The sequence below is a fragment of the Diadema setosum genome, chromosome 18 (assembly GCF_964275005.1).
Source record: "Diadema setosum chromosome 18, eeDiaSeto1, whole genome shotgun sequence".
NCBI classification, from domain to species: Eukaryota; Metazoa; Echinodermata; class Echinoidea; order Diadematoida; family Diadematidae; genus Diadema; species Diadema setosum.
The window spans coordinates 9,906,693-9,922,284 of record NC_092702.1 but is presented as its reverse complement, the minus strand read 5'-3'; the positions used below and the strand labels follow the sequence as shown (position 1 = coordinate 9,922,284).

Below are 15,592 nucleotides of genomic sequence, written 5' to 3'. Positions count from 1 at the left end.
AAAATGCACGCGAAAGTTCTTGTCTACACTATATGCATTGAATGCCAGTGGCAGTTCGCGAAAATCTCATGCCGCAAAAAAGCTGTCGGCACCAATTCGCGAAAAATTCATGCCGCGAACATATCATGTTTTACAGTAGGCCAGCTTGCACGACTGCAGGTTTGTGTTTATGGTTTGTGTTCATCAGTTGAGTCATTCCTGGAACCAACATGATCTACTGTTGTCTTTCCCCTGTGTTGCTTTCGAAACACTTTGCAACAAAAATGAAGTACTTGATATCGTCGGTTGAGAATGATAAGGGCGTTCAGTTGTCACTAAACCCATAGTGTTCAAGACCACTTAACGCCCTTCTCATTCTCAACAGACGATATGGAGATGTTTTCGTCTCTTTTTTTTTTTTTTTTTTCATCCATTATTAGAGCCTTGGATCACTGGATTATTGATTAGGGTCCTATGTATGAGCAATAATGTGGGATATATATTTCAGGACAAGGTTTTTACATGGATGACCCCTTTCAAGCATGACGAATATATATGTCTTTTTTTAATTGAAATGTTAATATTGATAATTACCCTTACAGGGGCCCATGTGGGGAACTGCTGCCACTGTCAAGATTGATTATCTACATGTACAACTGTACTTAGGAAAGAACAATGTATACAAATATAAACGTATAATATAGTGCTTGGTTGTACTACTTCTGGATATGGACAAGGTCTCCTTTGAAGTTCGCACACATTTTGTCTAGACAACCTGGAGCCCCCACATGGGCCATTTGTGAAATTTAAAGGGGCCCTGAAATCCAAATGCACATTGATTTGTGTTGATTTATGATACCCTCAACATCACTTTTGCGGTGAAACGAATATCTAGAAACATTCCATATATTTTTAACAATTTTTTCTTCTATTTTTCTTCAGATTACTTGGGAACACCCACAAAAAATCTTTCCAAACCAATCAATATTAATATTCTTGAGATGACCTCATCTGTCAATCATTGCTAAAGTACTGAAATGTTTAACAAAAGACATTGAAATGCACCTTCCCCTCGACTCGGCATAACTTGCATGTTCCCTCGCCATGTCTTTTGTTAGTCACTTTGATATGACAGAAACATGCAAGTTATGCTGAGTCGAGAGGAAGGTGCATTCCAATGTCTTTTGTTAATCATTTCAGTACTTTATAAATAATTGACAGATGATGTCATCTCAAGAATATTAATATTGATTGGTTTGGAAGGATTTTTTGCGGGAGTTCCCAAGTAATCTGAAGCAAAATAGAAGAAAAAATTGTTAAAAATACCTGTATATGGAATGTTTCTAGATATTTGTTTTACCGCAAAAGTGATGTTGAGGGTATCATAAATCAACACTAATCAACATGCATTTGGATTTCAGGGCCCCTTTAAACTGTGCATCAACCTGCCCTAAAGAATGAGTCCTGCCAAGTTTGGTAGAAACGCCATCATTTGTCTTGGAAAAAAAAAAAATAGATGGAATTGTTGATTTTGCCAACACGGTGTTACCTTGTTCGATTCCTAAGTGAGTCACCACTGCCACTGTCATAAACGACTTACATTATTTACCTGCAAGAGAATCTTAACACGATGTGAATTTGTTGTACTTTTTCTGTATATGAAGAAAATTGGTCCAGAAATACATACATTTTGGGGTCATTTTGGACCTAATTTGAACAACTTTGTATCCCCTAGCCCAATGAATTATTCTTGATAATTTACTTCAAACTTGAACACTGCATTCTAAGAAAGAAGATTTCATGTACCTTGGTAACCAAAAAGAATCACACGCCTTCGGTACACTTGCATCCCATAGACTAAAAAAACAAAAACAAAAGCAAAAGCAAAACAAAGAAACAGTCCTCAAGAGGCAAATGAGAAAATATCTCTTTATCACAACATCAATTGAACAAGAAGACTGCGTTGTAAAATTACTATTTAGTATAAGCTATACAACCACTAGAAGAGTCAGTGTTGTCGGTGCCAGCAGCTTATAACAATTGGCTGTAGTGACATTGCGGAATGAAACTTATGCTAAGATGTCACACTAAAACCTTTTATGGAACTAAATTTAAAAAAAAAAGAAAGAAAGAAAAAAAGATGACGAATAGCATGTACCAAGATAAAACAGTCCCCGCCGTGAAAGAAATTAAACAAACAATCACAGAGCCACAAATGAAGCAAAGCCCGCACCACATAAATCTTGTAAAAACAAAAAATCATTTAATTACTCCAAATGAGTATAACTTGTGTTGGTGTGCTTCACAATATTGAGAGAATATGCAATTATGGTCAATTTAGTTATTCATTTAACTTTGGGTTAAGGGTGACTAACATGATTTAGTTTACAACATCAAAGCCTTTAAAGAAGAGGAGGAAAAGACACGATGATAACGATTCAGTTTTCTTAACCCATTGAAAACCAGTCCCGAGTATACTCGGGCAGGCGTCTGTGGGAAATTTGTGTCAGTGTATAGCAAAATCAGTTCATCCTCAATGGGTTAACAGTGCTACTGATATCTCAAATATGTCAAAAGTTTGGTCTCTTTAGGTCATTAACAATCCATTGGTATGTCAGACCTTTATTCTGATTAGCACGGAAAAGGATGCCAACAAATGATAAATATATTGTCATGGTAACACTTAGTTCTGCTTTCACAGTTTGTCCACTAGAATTTTTTTACATCCATAATTCGCTTTGCTCATGACATGTCCAATAGAATGGGTGCTTTCACTGTGAATGTCCTTGATCTCTATCTGTTACCGGCTTTTCACTTTCCGTTTGGAGGTTGATGGTTGTTCCAGTTCTTCTTCGTACTCAATTTCCACCTCGGCACGTTTTCTCCTTAGAACCGACTTCTTTTTGGTTGCTTCTCTTTCCTCCTCCTTTTCCTCCTCCTCATCATTCTCTGACGATGATGATGACGAAGTACCAGCATACCCATCAGGTCGCAATTTGTCCATATCCTCCATTGAAAAGACAAAGAAAATAATAAGAAAAATATATATATATGTAGAGTCACACCTGTCTATAGCAGCTACCCAAGGGAGATGGAAAAAGTGGCCAGTATAGACAGGTGGCCGCTATAGAAAGGTAATCCAACTTTGTGTGCATTGCTTACATGTACATGTATCATCGTTGTATCCTTACATGTACATGCATGTGTGTACGTATGCACACACCGTGTGTTTCATGCATTAATATGGTGGTGTATATGAAATTGTTGCACAGCAGTATGTGTATTGTCGTGAAGAAAGCTTAAACACCAGTGCATTTATGATTGAATGAGAGATGAATGCAGTGGTGGCGATCACTTAACGTTGCCTGCACGGCTACTAAGCAGAAAAACACGTTGAATTATCGGCTCGGCCGCGGCTCCATTGGGTTTTTGGCCGCTCTAGAAAGGTTAAAATCTACCGCAGGATACAAAATTTGTGGCTGCTGGCGGCGTTAGACAGGTGGCCGCTATAAACAGGGTCTTTAACAGGGCTTTTCTCTCGGGGGGATTTTTCAGTGGCCGCTATAGACAGGTGGTCGCTATAGACAGGTGGCCGCTAAGGCAGGTTTGATTGTATATATATATATATAAATAGACAGACAGATAGATAGATAGATAGATAGATAGATAGATAGATAGATAGATAGATGGATGGATAGATAGATATGCACTTTATGTCTGTGAATAAATGAATGCTTTGCCTTCTTTACTTGAGTGAAGAGAGAGAGGGTGACTAAAATATATCAGTCATCATCAATTTTAAGAAAAAAGAAAAAGCCAACATTACCTAAATAATTACTGAACTGCAAAGTAGTCATGACGGCTAGCACTTGTTTTTTTATAATACCACAATGATGGTTCCATTTTCAAGACATGATACCTAGTACTCGGTATACAAATGAAGCAGTCTCTTATGTTTTCAAAATCCATACATAGATAATACCAGAAATACCAGTACCTTCACAGAAGTTTTGAAGAGAGGATACAACATCACACATATAAAATATGTTTCCTCAAGCTGACAAGTGCTACCTTCCTTTGAAGGACACGTCCAACTTCATATACATGTGGATTGAGTGAATGCAGCAATAATAGTAGAACACATCAGTGAAAGTTTGGGAGGAATTGGACAATCCATTCAAAAGTAATTAATCTTTAAAGTATCTGCATAGTCACTGCTGGATTGAAAGACTACTACAGTGTATGATGTCACATGCATAGAACAATACAAGTCACTGACATATGTTAAGGGTAATATTATTCCCCCTGCTTTCTGAAAGAGGCAAGTCAAGCGTTCTTCTATTATGCAAGAAAAGTGAAAATATATTGAATTTCTTTATATTTTCTTTATATCATCCTACATATGTGACATCACAAGCTGTAGTAATCTTCTCATCCAGCAGTGACTGAGCAGAAACTTAAAAAATTCATAACTTTAGAATGGACTGTCTGATTTTCCTCAAACTCTCACTGATGTGTTCTACAGATATTGCTTCATTCAATCACTTAATCCACATGTCCTTTAAATTGATGTTTCCTTTACATTGAACAGTGACCTGTGAAGTGAACACTACTTCACAAAGGAACAATCAACATACCTCAAAATCGCTTAAATCACTTTCTTCAAAGTCCTCATCGGCAACATATTCTACTTCCTCCTCCAATTCCTCTTCCTAAGATTCAGGAACAGAGAAAAATAGATAAACAAAAAACAAAGAACAAATCTGAATGATAAATTCTATCACATCATCAGAAACTCATACCAATTTTTGAAAAAAAAATGAAAATTAGTCACAAGGAATGCAAGAATGCGAAAATGGTGACATAGTAATAAATGAAGCAATGTTGAAAGAGACTTTTGATATGATTTGTCACTATCTTTTTCTGGCGATGAATCATATAACACAATACTCTCAAAATAGCAACTTGTCAATACCTCATCCAAAATATGAACAGTGAAAAAATTCCTTTTCATACATTGGTAGGTTCTTATTCACCAGACTCCCTATTGCAATACAGTTTACCTCATTACTGACTGTATTCAGAATAACTTATTTGAATTTACTCCATGAATTCAACACTCTCAACCTATTCAACTTTTCTTTGTCTCAGTCCTTGGTCGCTCTCCCCTTTCCAAATTTTCATCTACCTTTGAGGTACATAGGTAGTTCAATTTGTTTTATCATCCATACACTTGTTTTGTATTTGTATTTCATCACTGCCCATCATTTATGAGTAAGAATGTATACAGAGCACCACTGTAAAGTTCATTTCAAACTGACTGTGCCTATCCTCTAATTTCAAAGAACATGTGAATAAATAATAATGAATAAAAAACTACTACTTACAGTTTTCCATTACATAACTAAGCATCACAGTTTACTCACTTGGAAGAAGCCTAAACTACTCATCCCAATCTTCTCTCTCCCTGAGTGATATTGATACTGATCAAAATATTTCCCATTTCTTTAAAAATCCTTCTTTGAAGAAAGATGGCTCTGGAGGTCTCATAGGGTCAACTGTAAGGTCCTTATACAGTGGACTCGCGTTATTCCGAAGTCCTGGGGACCGGCAGTTTTCTTTCATTATATCGAAATTTCGTTATAACTGAATAAACAACGAAAATAATGGAGTGGATAATGTTGCGGCCTGAATTTTCACTTCGTTGTAACCAGAATTTTAAAACAGTGTTCGTTATAATGGGAGTGCACTGTATACTCAGGGCCCAACAGATCACAACTGTGGACCGAGCTTGATGGTTACCTCTTCTGCAGCTGTAGCTTCCCTCCGGGCCGCAGCCTCTGTCTCCTCTTCCTCTGACTCCTCCCCTTCCAGTGCCTTGTCAAAGGCTACAGTTGGGAAGTTATAGATGTCACCATACTGGAGAGAACAAATGTGATAGCAAGGTCAATGCATGCTTGCACACATTCTCTTGACAGTGTTTACACCATTGCAGAAAGTTTATGCAGTAGAAAACCAAAATTTCCCGCTCAGCTACTCAATAACAAAGCCCAGGACACTTCAAGCGAATGAGCTTGTCTGAGGAGCCATTTTTACATAAGAATTCAATGAAAAGACTCAAATTTACAGAGAAAAATTGGCATCCCTTGTACATGGTCAGAATTTTATGAGAAACACTAAATGTATGACACTGGCAGAGTAGCTAAAATGATCCAATATTGGGCATATATTCATTCAGTTGTGTTCAGTTCAGTCTATTTGTTCAAAAAGACAGCAAAAAAAAAAAAAACCAACAACAACAACAAAAAACATCAAGCAAAAATTATACAGAATTGATTACTGGATTTCATTACGGAGTTTGATTTAGGGAGATTTTTTTCCTTCTTTTCAACCACAAATCCATCACTGCATAACATAAAGAAACGCACTGATACAGTTCCTTTATAAAATACTGTTCTTTGACTCTAACTCACAGTGCCTGACTTCAGCCGTTCTAGCAGCTCTTTCTCGATGGCATTGTCCAGCTGGGCAGCGATGAGTGCCTTCTCTTCTCGCCGAGATTCTCTCCTCTCAACCTTGCGGGCCAAAGGTACAAGTTTCTTTCTGGAAAATTGTGATAATGGTGGGAAGGAGGGAAGAGGAGGGTGAGAAAGAAAATGCCCAGTTATCAGCAATAAACGATAAAACCCTGTTTGTGTCCCAAATAATCTGTGAATCTTTGCACCATGCACAACTACAGTTCCATGTGTCAAGCTCCCTCACTGTTTATGCCATTAAATTCTATCCTTTCTATGATGTTAGTTTTTGCATTTTTATAAAATGTGCAACACATTAAACACACTCTACTACTTCTACTGCTACTTCTGCTATCACAACCTCTACCTCCATATCATAATATTCAAGAGTGTTGATTTCTAACTTTTGGTCCAAATTATCATTCATCATACACTAATAATTACATATTCCAACAAATGATATAGTCTGTGCAAAGTTAAACAAAGGTAGCTAATTTATCTACAGGGAAAATAACTAAAAAGGCAAATACCGGGACTGTAACCCTGAAGGATTTTCCTATTCTTGCTCTGCATTTGACTTGTTCAAGACTAGTCCCAAGTATACTCATGCACTTGTCTTATGAGAAATATGTGTCAAAGCAAATCAGCTTGTCTTCAACAGGTTAAAACCCATTATCATTACTCTGCCATCTTTGCGATTCAGTTGTGATGGCACCCAAGACTTACTGTCTCTTCAGGACGAGCTTTCGCATGCGGATGAGGTACTGGGTGATCTTGGTGAAGCGCTGTTTGCACTTGTGCTTGATAAATCCTGGCCAAAACTTGAGGTGCCTGTTGATTTGGACCAGGGCCTTTTCGTAGTTCTTTGAAAGGCGGACTTTCTCCCACAGTCTGTCGGGGAAAGCCGCTCTCTCAATTGTCTTCATGTACAGGTAGCACACACCTAGTAATCATTAGAGGAGGCATTGGATTAGCTTGGCAAAATTCAGCATCTAATCACTTACTCCACAGGCCACATCTTTGTAGGAAATGAGTTTCAGTTATCACTTTGGCAAACGAGATAGAATGAAAGCCTCACACATACTGTACATTCAAGGGAACTGCTTGACAATATTTATTTCCAGCTGTGGAAGGCATTCCGCTCTCAACAACAAATAGACCTTCTGAAGATGAAATTGTTACATGTAATAACTACTTAAAGATGGTGATATTCACTCCTCTACTATGTAATATTTACTGACTTTAATTGTATGGCATCCTTGCAAAACTGATACAAGCACATTATCCTAAAATTACGTATAATGATAATATCAAGAGTCAGATATGCTGCTGCTTCCAGAAGTTTTCAAATAAAGATTCTATCACATAGAGCTTATCTAAAGTTAACTTGATATATCTTTAAGACATTCAGTAAAATCCTCTGAAATACAGTTGAAATATGCATATGACCATTTGAATATTGATATATCCTGTAACTTGTGAATAGTCATCTAAGTACATAACTATGATGTGTCTTGTTTTCTGCATTATTGGAACATTTGTTCGTTTGTTACTTTGAAATCCAAATATGAGGAAACCATTGCAAGCTATTGCAAGCCATTGCAAACCATTGCAAGCACCATAACGATCTTGAGTGAACAGTCTTCTTTTGTCTCTAGAATGACTTTGATGACATAGTGTGCAGAATACATGTCAGGAAGCAACAGCTCTTTAGCATTCGCAACAGATTTCTAAATGGTCATAAAATTCCTCATACTTGTACACATCTGACTTCCTGAAGTTTCAATTGATCCCTTGTTTGTGTGTCATTTTCTCCTAGAGGTATCTGGATCCTTCAATAAACACACTGTACACAAAGTCATTAATACCATACTGAGACTGGCTTGGCAGTATAAAGGCACACAGTGACAAAAGGGCTTTGACTTTAGAACACATAAGTACAAGTCTTGGTTCAGAATAGTGTCAATACTTTCACACAGCTTTAGCATACATGTAGCTCATTTATTCTGACTAACATGTGTTTGACATACATAACATACATTGTATGCAAGGCACGTAAAGCTGCTGATCCTCGTGTTCACTTTGAAGGAACAGAATGTTGTGTTGATGATACTGACTCCATATCACTTATAACAAGAGACCCGGGGGTCACGCGCTCACCTGAGTATCGCAAGTTCACCTTCCATGCATTCTTGCAGACTCTTACCAGAGAACATTGGAAACTTATGGTGGGGGTAGCTCTGAGAGTGGGGGCATGGTGTCCATTTACATATTCCATCACACTGGTAAAAATACCTACCAAGTACACTGTACTTTATAGAATGTTGGATTATGCGGCTTGGGGAAAAAAAAAAGACTTAAAGCCCTATCACTTTTGATTAGAACTAGAGAAAAATATTATTGAATATTCATTAATTTAGGAGGTTTGGACCCCCTGGGGCCCCAGGGAAAGCATGGTGCCCATTCAAACACTTTGAAATCTTATCCCCATGGGAATGCTACTTGCCAAGTTTGGTGAAAATCCATTATGTTGTTTTCAGCAAGATAAAAATTAAGGCCCGCATCTAGACCCCCCCCCCCCCATCCCATCAATCTTCCTTGGGTCCCAAGGGGATGGGGGGGGGGGGTAGGGCACCCCTGATTTTCCCATGAACAAACTTGAAACGACAGTCATCAATATACTGACTCATTGTATCAACTAAGCTCAATCACTTCTGGTTCCAGAGAAAATCTGTAAAGATTCCTTACAGGAGGGGGGGGGGGGGATGGTGCCCATTTGATGGAATTGAGATTCTATCCCCCTAGGGATGCTACCTGCCAAGTTTGGTGAAAATTTGTGAGTGTTTTCAAGAAAAAGATGAAAATTTACAATTTTGGTCGAAATTTAGTCCCCCTGGGGCCCCCCAGGTGGGGCATGGTGCCCATTTGATGGAATTGAGATTCTATCCCCTGAGGGATGCTACCTGCCAAGTTTGGTGAAAATTTGTGATAGGGTTTTCAAGGAAAAGATGAAAATTTACAATTTTGGTCCAAATTTAGGCCCCCTGGGGCCCCCCAGGTGGGGCACGGTGCCCATTTGATGGAATTGAGATTCTTTCCCCCTAGGGATGCTACCTGCCAACTTTGGTGAAAATTCATAATGGCATTTTCAAGAAAAAGATGAAAATGTACAATTTGGGCCCCATTAGGACCCCTCCCCTGGGTCCCAAGGGGGGCATCCCTGATTCCGCCATGAACAAACTTGAAACTACAGTCATCAATGTACTAATTCATGGTATTAACTTAGCTTTATCACTTCTGGTTCTAGAGAAGAAGATTTTTTAAGATTCCTTAATTTTGGGGTGTTTGGGCCAGTTTGGGCCCCTCTGGGCCCCCCCCCCCCCCTAGGTGGGGTATGGTGCCCACTTGAACGAATTGAGATTCTATCCCTCTAGAGATGATACCTGCCAAGTTTGGTGAAAATCGGTCAAGGGGTTCTCAAGAAGAAGATGAAAATGTAAAAAGTTTACGCACGACGCACGACGGACGAAGAGCACTCGCAATAGCTCAGGTGAGCTAAAAAGGAAACAAAAAAAAAGTTAACATGTGATTTAAATCACATAGGTGCAGACCATCACACAAAGGGTTATTAATGATTGGGATCCCCACATAATGTATTGTAATATATTCAACCTACAGCTTGAGAAGTTTAAAAATGATATATATCTCACCATTTTCTTCCCGGACAGTTGCATACTGACTGTTTGCAAGGGGGCATGATGAACGGTTGCACAGTCCAGTAAGATTGTACTCATTGCGACAAAATTGCTGTGTTCTGATCCTCGTGTTCACTTTGAAGGAACAGAATGTTGTGTTGATGATACTCCATATCACCTATAACAAGGAAACAAAAAAAAAAGAATTTAAAGATAACTAGAAATGTCGCTTTGGCGACTGGTATGCCTCCGCCATAATGCATGATTTTCCCAATAGGTCTAGATAGTACATGTGGACAATGTGTGATTACATTTTCACAAAATTGGCAAAATATTGAAATGACAAGTTTGTCACAAATGTGTTGAATGTTCACCTTCCTTGACCTAGGTTTAATTGGATGAATAGGAGAGCATGTATCTAGGGATTTAAGGACTTTTAACTCGACTTTGACCCATTCATACATTTAGGCATTCAGTAATTTTCAAGGTACAGGTGTGGAGAAAAAGTGCAATTTCTGAATTGAATAGTAAATTGTTACCATTTTCATCTGGCCCTTGACCCTAAAATTGATAAGATAATCACTTTCAGGTAGAACATGCATAATATGTACTAAGTTTCAAGATAACTTGAGCCACTTCCGAGATATGGAGGAAAAAGTTAGTTCAGCACTTTCACTTGATCTTTGACCTTTTGACCTTTGAGGCAAAAAAAGAAGAAAAAAAAACTTTCCAGAGAATTTCTATTAGGTTACACATGTATGCATACACCAAGTGTAAAAAAAAAAAATAACCCTGCTGGCATTGCATGATAGGAGGGAAATAGTAAAATTTTGAAGTGTTGCACTTGACCTTTGACCCCTGACCTTTGACCCCATGAACCTCATGAACCCCATGAAATATACTATGTTCCATGAAGATACCTTGAACAATTTTCCAAGGTATGGAGAAAAAAAAAAAGAAGTTTTAATATTTTTACTTGACCTTTTGACCTTTGACCTTTGACCTCATGACCCAAACTTTCACCAGAGAATCTTGATTGGGTAATACATGTATACACTAAGTTTCAAGAAAATATCTTCACGTATTCAATAGATATGGTGGAAATAGTGAAATTTTATGTATTTGACCCTGACCTTTTGACCTTTGACCTTTGACCTCATGACCCAAACTTTCACCAGAGAATCTTAATTGGGTAATACATGTATACACTAAGTTTCAAGAAAATATCTTCAGGCATTCAATAGATATGGTGGAAATAGTGAAATTTTATGTATTTGACCTTGACCTTTTGACCTTTGACCTTGAGCATGTGCACCCAAAAGTTGATAGGCACAACTTCACCCCCTAATACACATACATGCCAAGTTTCATTAGGATACCTCAACAGGTTTCGATAGTTACCTTGTCCACAAAATTCATTACGGACGGACGGAAGGACGGACGGACGGACGGACGGACGGACGGACGGACAACCCGAAAACATAATGCCTCCGGCACCACTTCGTGGCGGAGGCATAATAAAAAGTTTTGGTACCTCAAAAATTTCCTTGTCTTAGTTTATGTTTCAGGTTAAAGTACCTTTCATATAACTAACACTGTGAGACTTACTCGCCCCAAAGTGCTCTCATGTCTTAGTAATCATGCAATTAACTGCGACCAGCAGCCCCATACGCATAGCGACCAGCAGTCCCATACGCATAGCGTAATCGGGCTTTGCATTGTAGCATTCAGGATCATGACAGATTTAGTATCGCGGGATAAATGTTAACTTAAAATCCCAAAAATTCTTCAATTTGAAGACTTACCAATTAAGGTGAAGTATTGAAAACAGGCTTCGGACAACGTTTGGTTCTGCCTATAGTCCCTTTCTGTTCGAATTGATGACTGAATGTGACTCGGCCGAGAGGACCTTGGGAGAGCTACATACACCATGTACACTGAATACTACAGCCAGTGCATGCGAACACATCACATGCGCACAAATTTCAAATCCCATATCAACGGATAAGATGTTTGTGTGCGCATGCGCTGGCCGTAGTAGTCAGTGCATGCATCGGTCCATGGTGTATGTAGCTCTCCCAAGGTCCTCTCAACCGAGTCACATTCAGTCATCAATTCGAAAAGAAAGGGACTATTGGCAGAACCAAACGTTGTTCGAAGCCTGTTTTCAATACTTCCAACTTAATTGGTAAGTCTTCAAATCGAAGAAATTTTGGGATTTTAAATTGACATTTACCCGCGATACTAATTCTGTCATGATCCTGAATGTTACAATGCGAAGCCCCATTACGCTATGCGTATGGGGCTGCTGGTCGCAGTTAGCTATGCGTACAATGGGCTGCCCGCTGCTGGTCGCAGTCAGTGGTTTCGTACAATATTTATCGACGCTGTACGGCGACGGCTCTGGTACGAAACCATTATTGCATGATTACTAAGACATGAGAGCACTTTGGGGCGAGTAATTCTCACAGACAACGTACTTTAACGTGAAACACAAACCAAGACAAGGAAATTCAGGGAAACTTTTGAGGTACCAAAACTTTTTATTATCTTTAAACTAATAGCATGTGATTTAAATCACATAGGTGCTGGCATATATGTGATTTAAATCACATACTGTAGGTGCTGGCATATATCTTAGCCCGGATTCTGTCATCAAACCTTAAAATACTGAAGCTGCAGGTTCAATGAAGGTAACACCTCATCTAAATCATCATCTGATTCAGTTAACAACCTCTGCTCTGGATTCTTCCTACCAGAATTGAGGAAAGACTGTACAATTCATCCCTTTGTTGGTTGAAGAAGAACTAAACAGACTGAAGAAAAAAAGTTTAAAGCAAGTTACCCTTGATTTGACCGTTTCCATGAATAGACCACTCTTACGAATAAAAATTCCCTGAAATTCATGAATAAAAAATGGCGCAAATCAAGTGCGAAATTCAAACTATGCAACTAACTCCACACGTGTTCCGAAGAGCACAACAGTGGGCCATGTTGCCGGACCCCCAAAATCATTGTTGCGACCCTCCCGGGTCAGCTGGCATAAGCAGTTCAACGGGTAAGTAACACCAACGGGCAAGTAAAGTTGCACAGCAACACATATAGAAAATAGACTTATTTCATTCAAAGATTTGAAGTTACTAACTAGTCTGTTTATCTGCATTGAATCTGTACAGAGTGTACAACTACAGCAACAATGGCAGCAGTTTCTGAGATAGCTTGAGTGTTTTATACGCGATATTTATTGCATACCACCAGTGCCAGAATTTGCAGTTTATCGCCATGGTTCAATCGGAACGTGTTATGTATGCGGTGAATCTCTCGCACAGCGTGGAGTACTATAGTCGCCTATACATGGAGTACCGCACTCTCGTAGTGCGATGTATACAGTTTTGCCCGCGCGTGGCATTTGCGCGCGCTAATCCATTCATAGTCAGGGCGAGCTATCTATACAGTGACTGGGCTGTGTATAGTTATCGCAATTTAGGCGGTCGAAAATTGGGTAACTTGCATTCAATAATCCAAGTTAAATCTGGGAAAGCTTCCTCAAGTTCCTGGAATCATCTTGAATCAATCTTCATGCCTGATGACATCATTTAAATGAGTAGGCCTACACGAGCATGAAGCAATTCTGGAGTTGTCAAAATAACAGACGTAACAGTACAGGACTTCCTGTAAAATAAATTTTACTGTAAAATAAGGGTAACAAATTCGAGTATTTACCCACCTACTCTATCAATTAATGTGTTATGAACTTATTGTTTGTGTGGAATAGGATCTCGTGAAGTGTAGGCCTTAATTTGCAGCATTAAATGCACAAGATCTGGTTAGTTCTGATTTTATTTTTCTCTAAAATTACGAATAGGACTATTCGTAAAATGATGTTTGACTTCACTTTCACGGGACTGATCCGTGCGTGGAGAGGCAAGCTCAAGAGCCGCACCTGATGTGATGCAGATCCGGCAGACGTACTTATAGACTATACCCGGCATGTTTTCAAGGCCATGGGACTACGACAATTAATATTTTACTCCGTAGGTCTAGCACGTTATTCCTGGATTCGTAGCTCGAAACTTCGAGCTAGTCCGATGTCAAGCTGCATTCTGCAAGCAGGAAAGAAGTCTAGACGATACATATAGAGTTAGTGACAAGTGAACTTACGTCGTCGTGTTGCATCACTAAATTGTATTGTTATTCTTCTTCCTAGCAAAAGAGAGAATCGCCGAAGGTGAATCAACCAGATAAAATCACATACTCAGGTAGGTCCGGCCGTACCGCAGGTCTTAACACACGTGGGGAGATGGTTTTGGATTTAATGGCAATCAGTCATAATTTTGACTATTTTTGCCAGACTATATAATCTCTATTTTTTTCTATAATTTTCATTATAAGTATTTCATTAACAATTTCAAAATGTTATCATAATATACATATATTTTTTATTTCCAATAATACATATTTTATAATTACACAAATTTATTGTTGTCCTCACTCAGTCAGAACGGCCACGTTGCCACCCTCGAGTCTATTTTACCCAGTGCCGTATATGATTTTACCAACCCGGCGGCGTTTTTTTTAAAGACGGCACAGATTGGGGCATGGCGCGTGTTAAACCTATGGGAAAAACGTTGGGATAGGGTTTATGGTTAGGGTTAAGGTTAGGGTTGGGGTCAGGGTTGGGGTTAGGGTTAGGGTTAGGGTTTGATGGTTACGGTTAGGATTAGGATTAGGGTTAGGTTTAGGGATAGGGTCCCCAATCTGTGCCGTCTAAAAAAAAAACACGCAACCCGGCGAGGTGCGTTTCGCAGGCTTCTCAGGCGTGCGCCCTATAGTGGAGGTCATATTTCTTATTTGACTTTTTAACATCATAAATGTGTTTTTGGTGATATTTGCCCCTACATCATATGAGAAATTACACATTCAAGGGTTATAAAGCTTCTCAAAGGGGATACTTTTGAAAATCATGGCCTTTGGGGTTTTTTTGAATAAATTCTTGCAGTGTTGATCAGTTCTTCATAAGATGAATACATAGATGCAGGCAGTTATCCTTGATTATGGGGGTGTCATCATCACCTTATTGCCTACAAAGTACTTGAAGAGGCTTTGTTTTGTCAACCAGACTAACTTAATGTATTTTGAGCTGTTTCAGTGGTAGCCAAAACAAAGAAATACATTAAAATAACACAGTCATTCCAAGTTGTGTGATACTGCTGACTGCTATGTACTAAGATCTAGTACCTGGTACCACAAGAACAAAGAAAACAAATTGTAGCAAGGCAGACTAGGGGGGGGGGGGGTATGGAGGAGAAGGGGAGGGAGGGAGGAAGAGATCTGACACAATACAAGACCAACATACACCAGCAGAGCTTGTATGGGATGAATACTTCCCATAGACTTGTATGT

The 15,592-nt window shown here is 38.9% G+C and overlaps 1 protein-coding gene across 1 annotated transcript; it reads right to left on the bottom strand.

Annotated features, from left to right (window-relative positions):
- Nucleotides 1-1,889: 1,889 nt before the first annotated feature.
- LOC140242062 (protein MAK16 homolog) lies at nucleotides 1,890-14,459 on the bottom strand. Its single transcript, XM_072321824.1, has 7 exons — nucleotides 14,351-14,459; nucleotides 10,205-10,367; nucleotides 7,221-7,437; nucleotides 6,453-6,582; nucleotides 5,782-5,898; nucleotides 4,617-4,691; nucleotides 1,890-2,986 (listed from the first exon to the last, which is right to left on the bottom strand). The coding sequence occupies exons 1-7, from the start codon at nucleotides 14,363-14,365 to the stop codon at nucleotides 2,780-2,782; spliced, it is 924 nt and encodes a 307-aa protein (XP_072177925.1). The 5' UTR covers nucleotides 14,366-14,459; the 3' UTR covers nucleotides 1,890-2,779.
- Between the last annotated feature and the right edge of the window lie 1,133 nt (nucleotides 14,460-15,592).

Coding starts and splice junctions, on each gene's coding strand:
- LOC140242062 (XM_072321824.1), bottom strand. Junction 4,692..5,781: donor AAGCTACAGCTGCAGAAGAG/GTAACCATCAAG, acceptor CCTGAATCTTAG/GAAGAGGAATTGGAGGAGGA. Junction 2,987..4,616: donor GTGATTTAAGCGATTTTGAG/GTATGTTGATTG, acceptor TTTTCAATGGAG/GATATGGACAAATTGCGACC.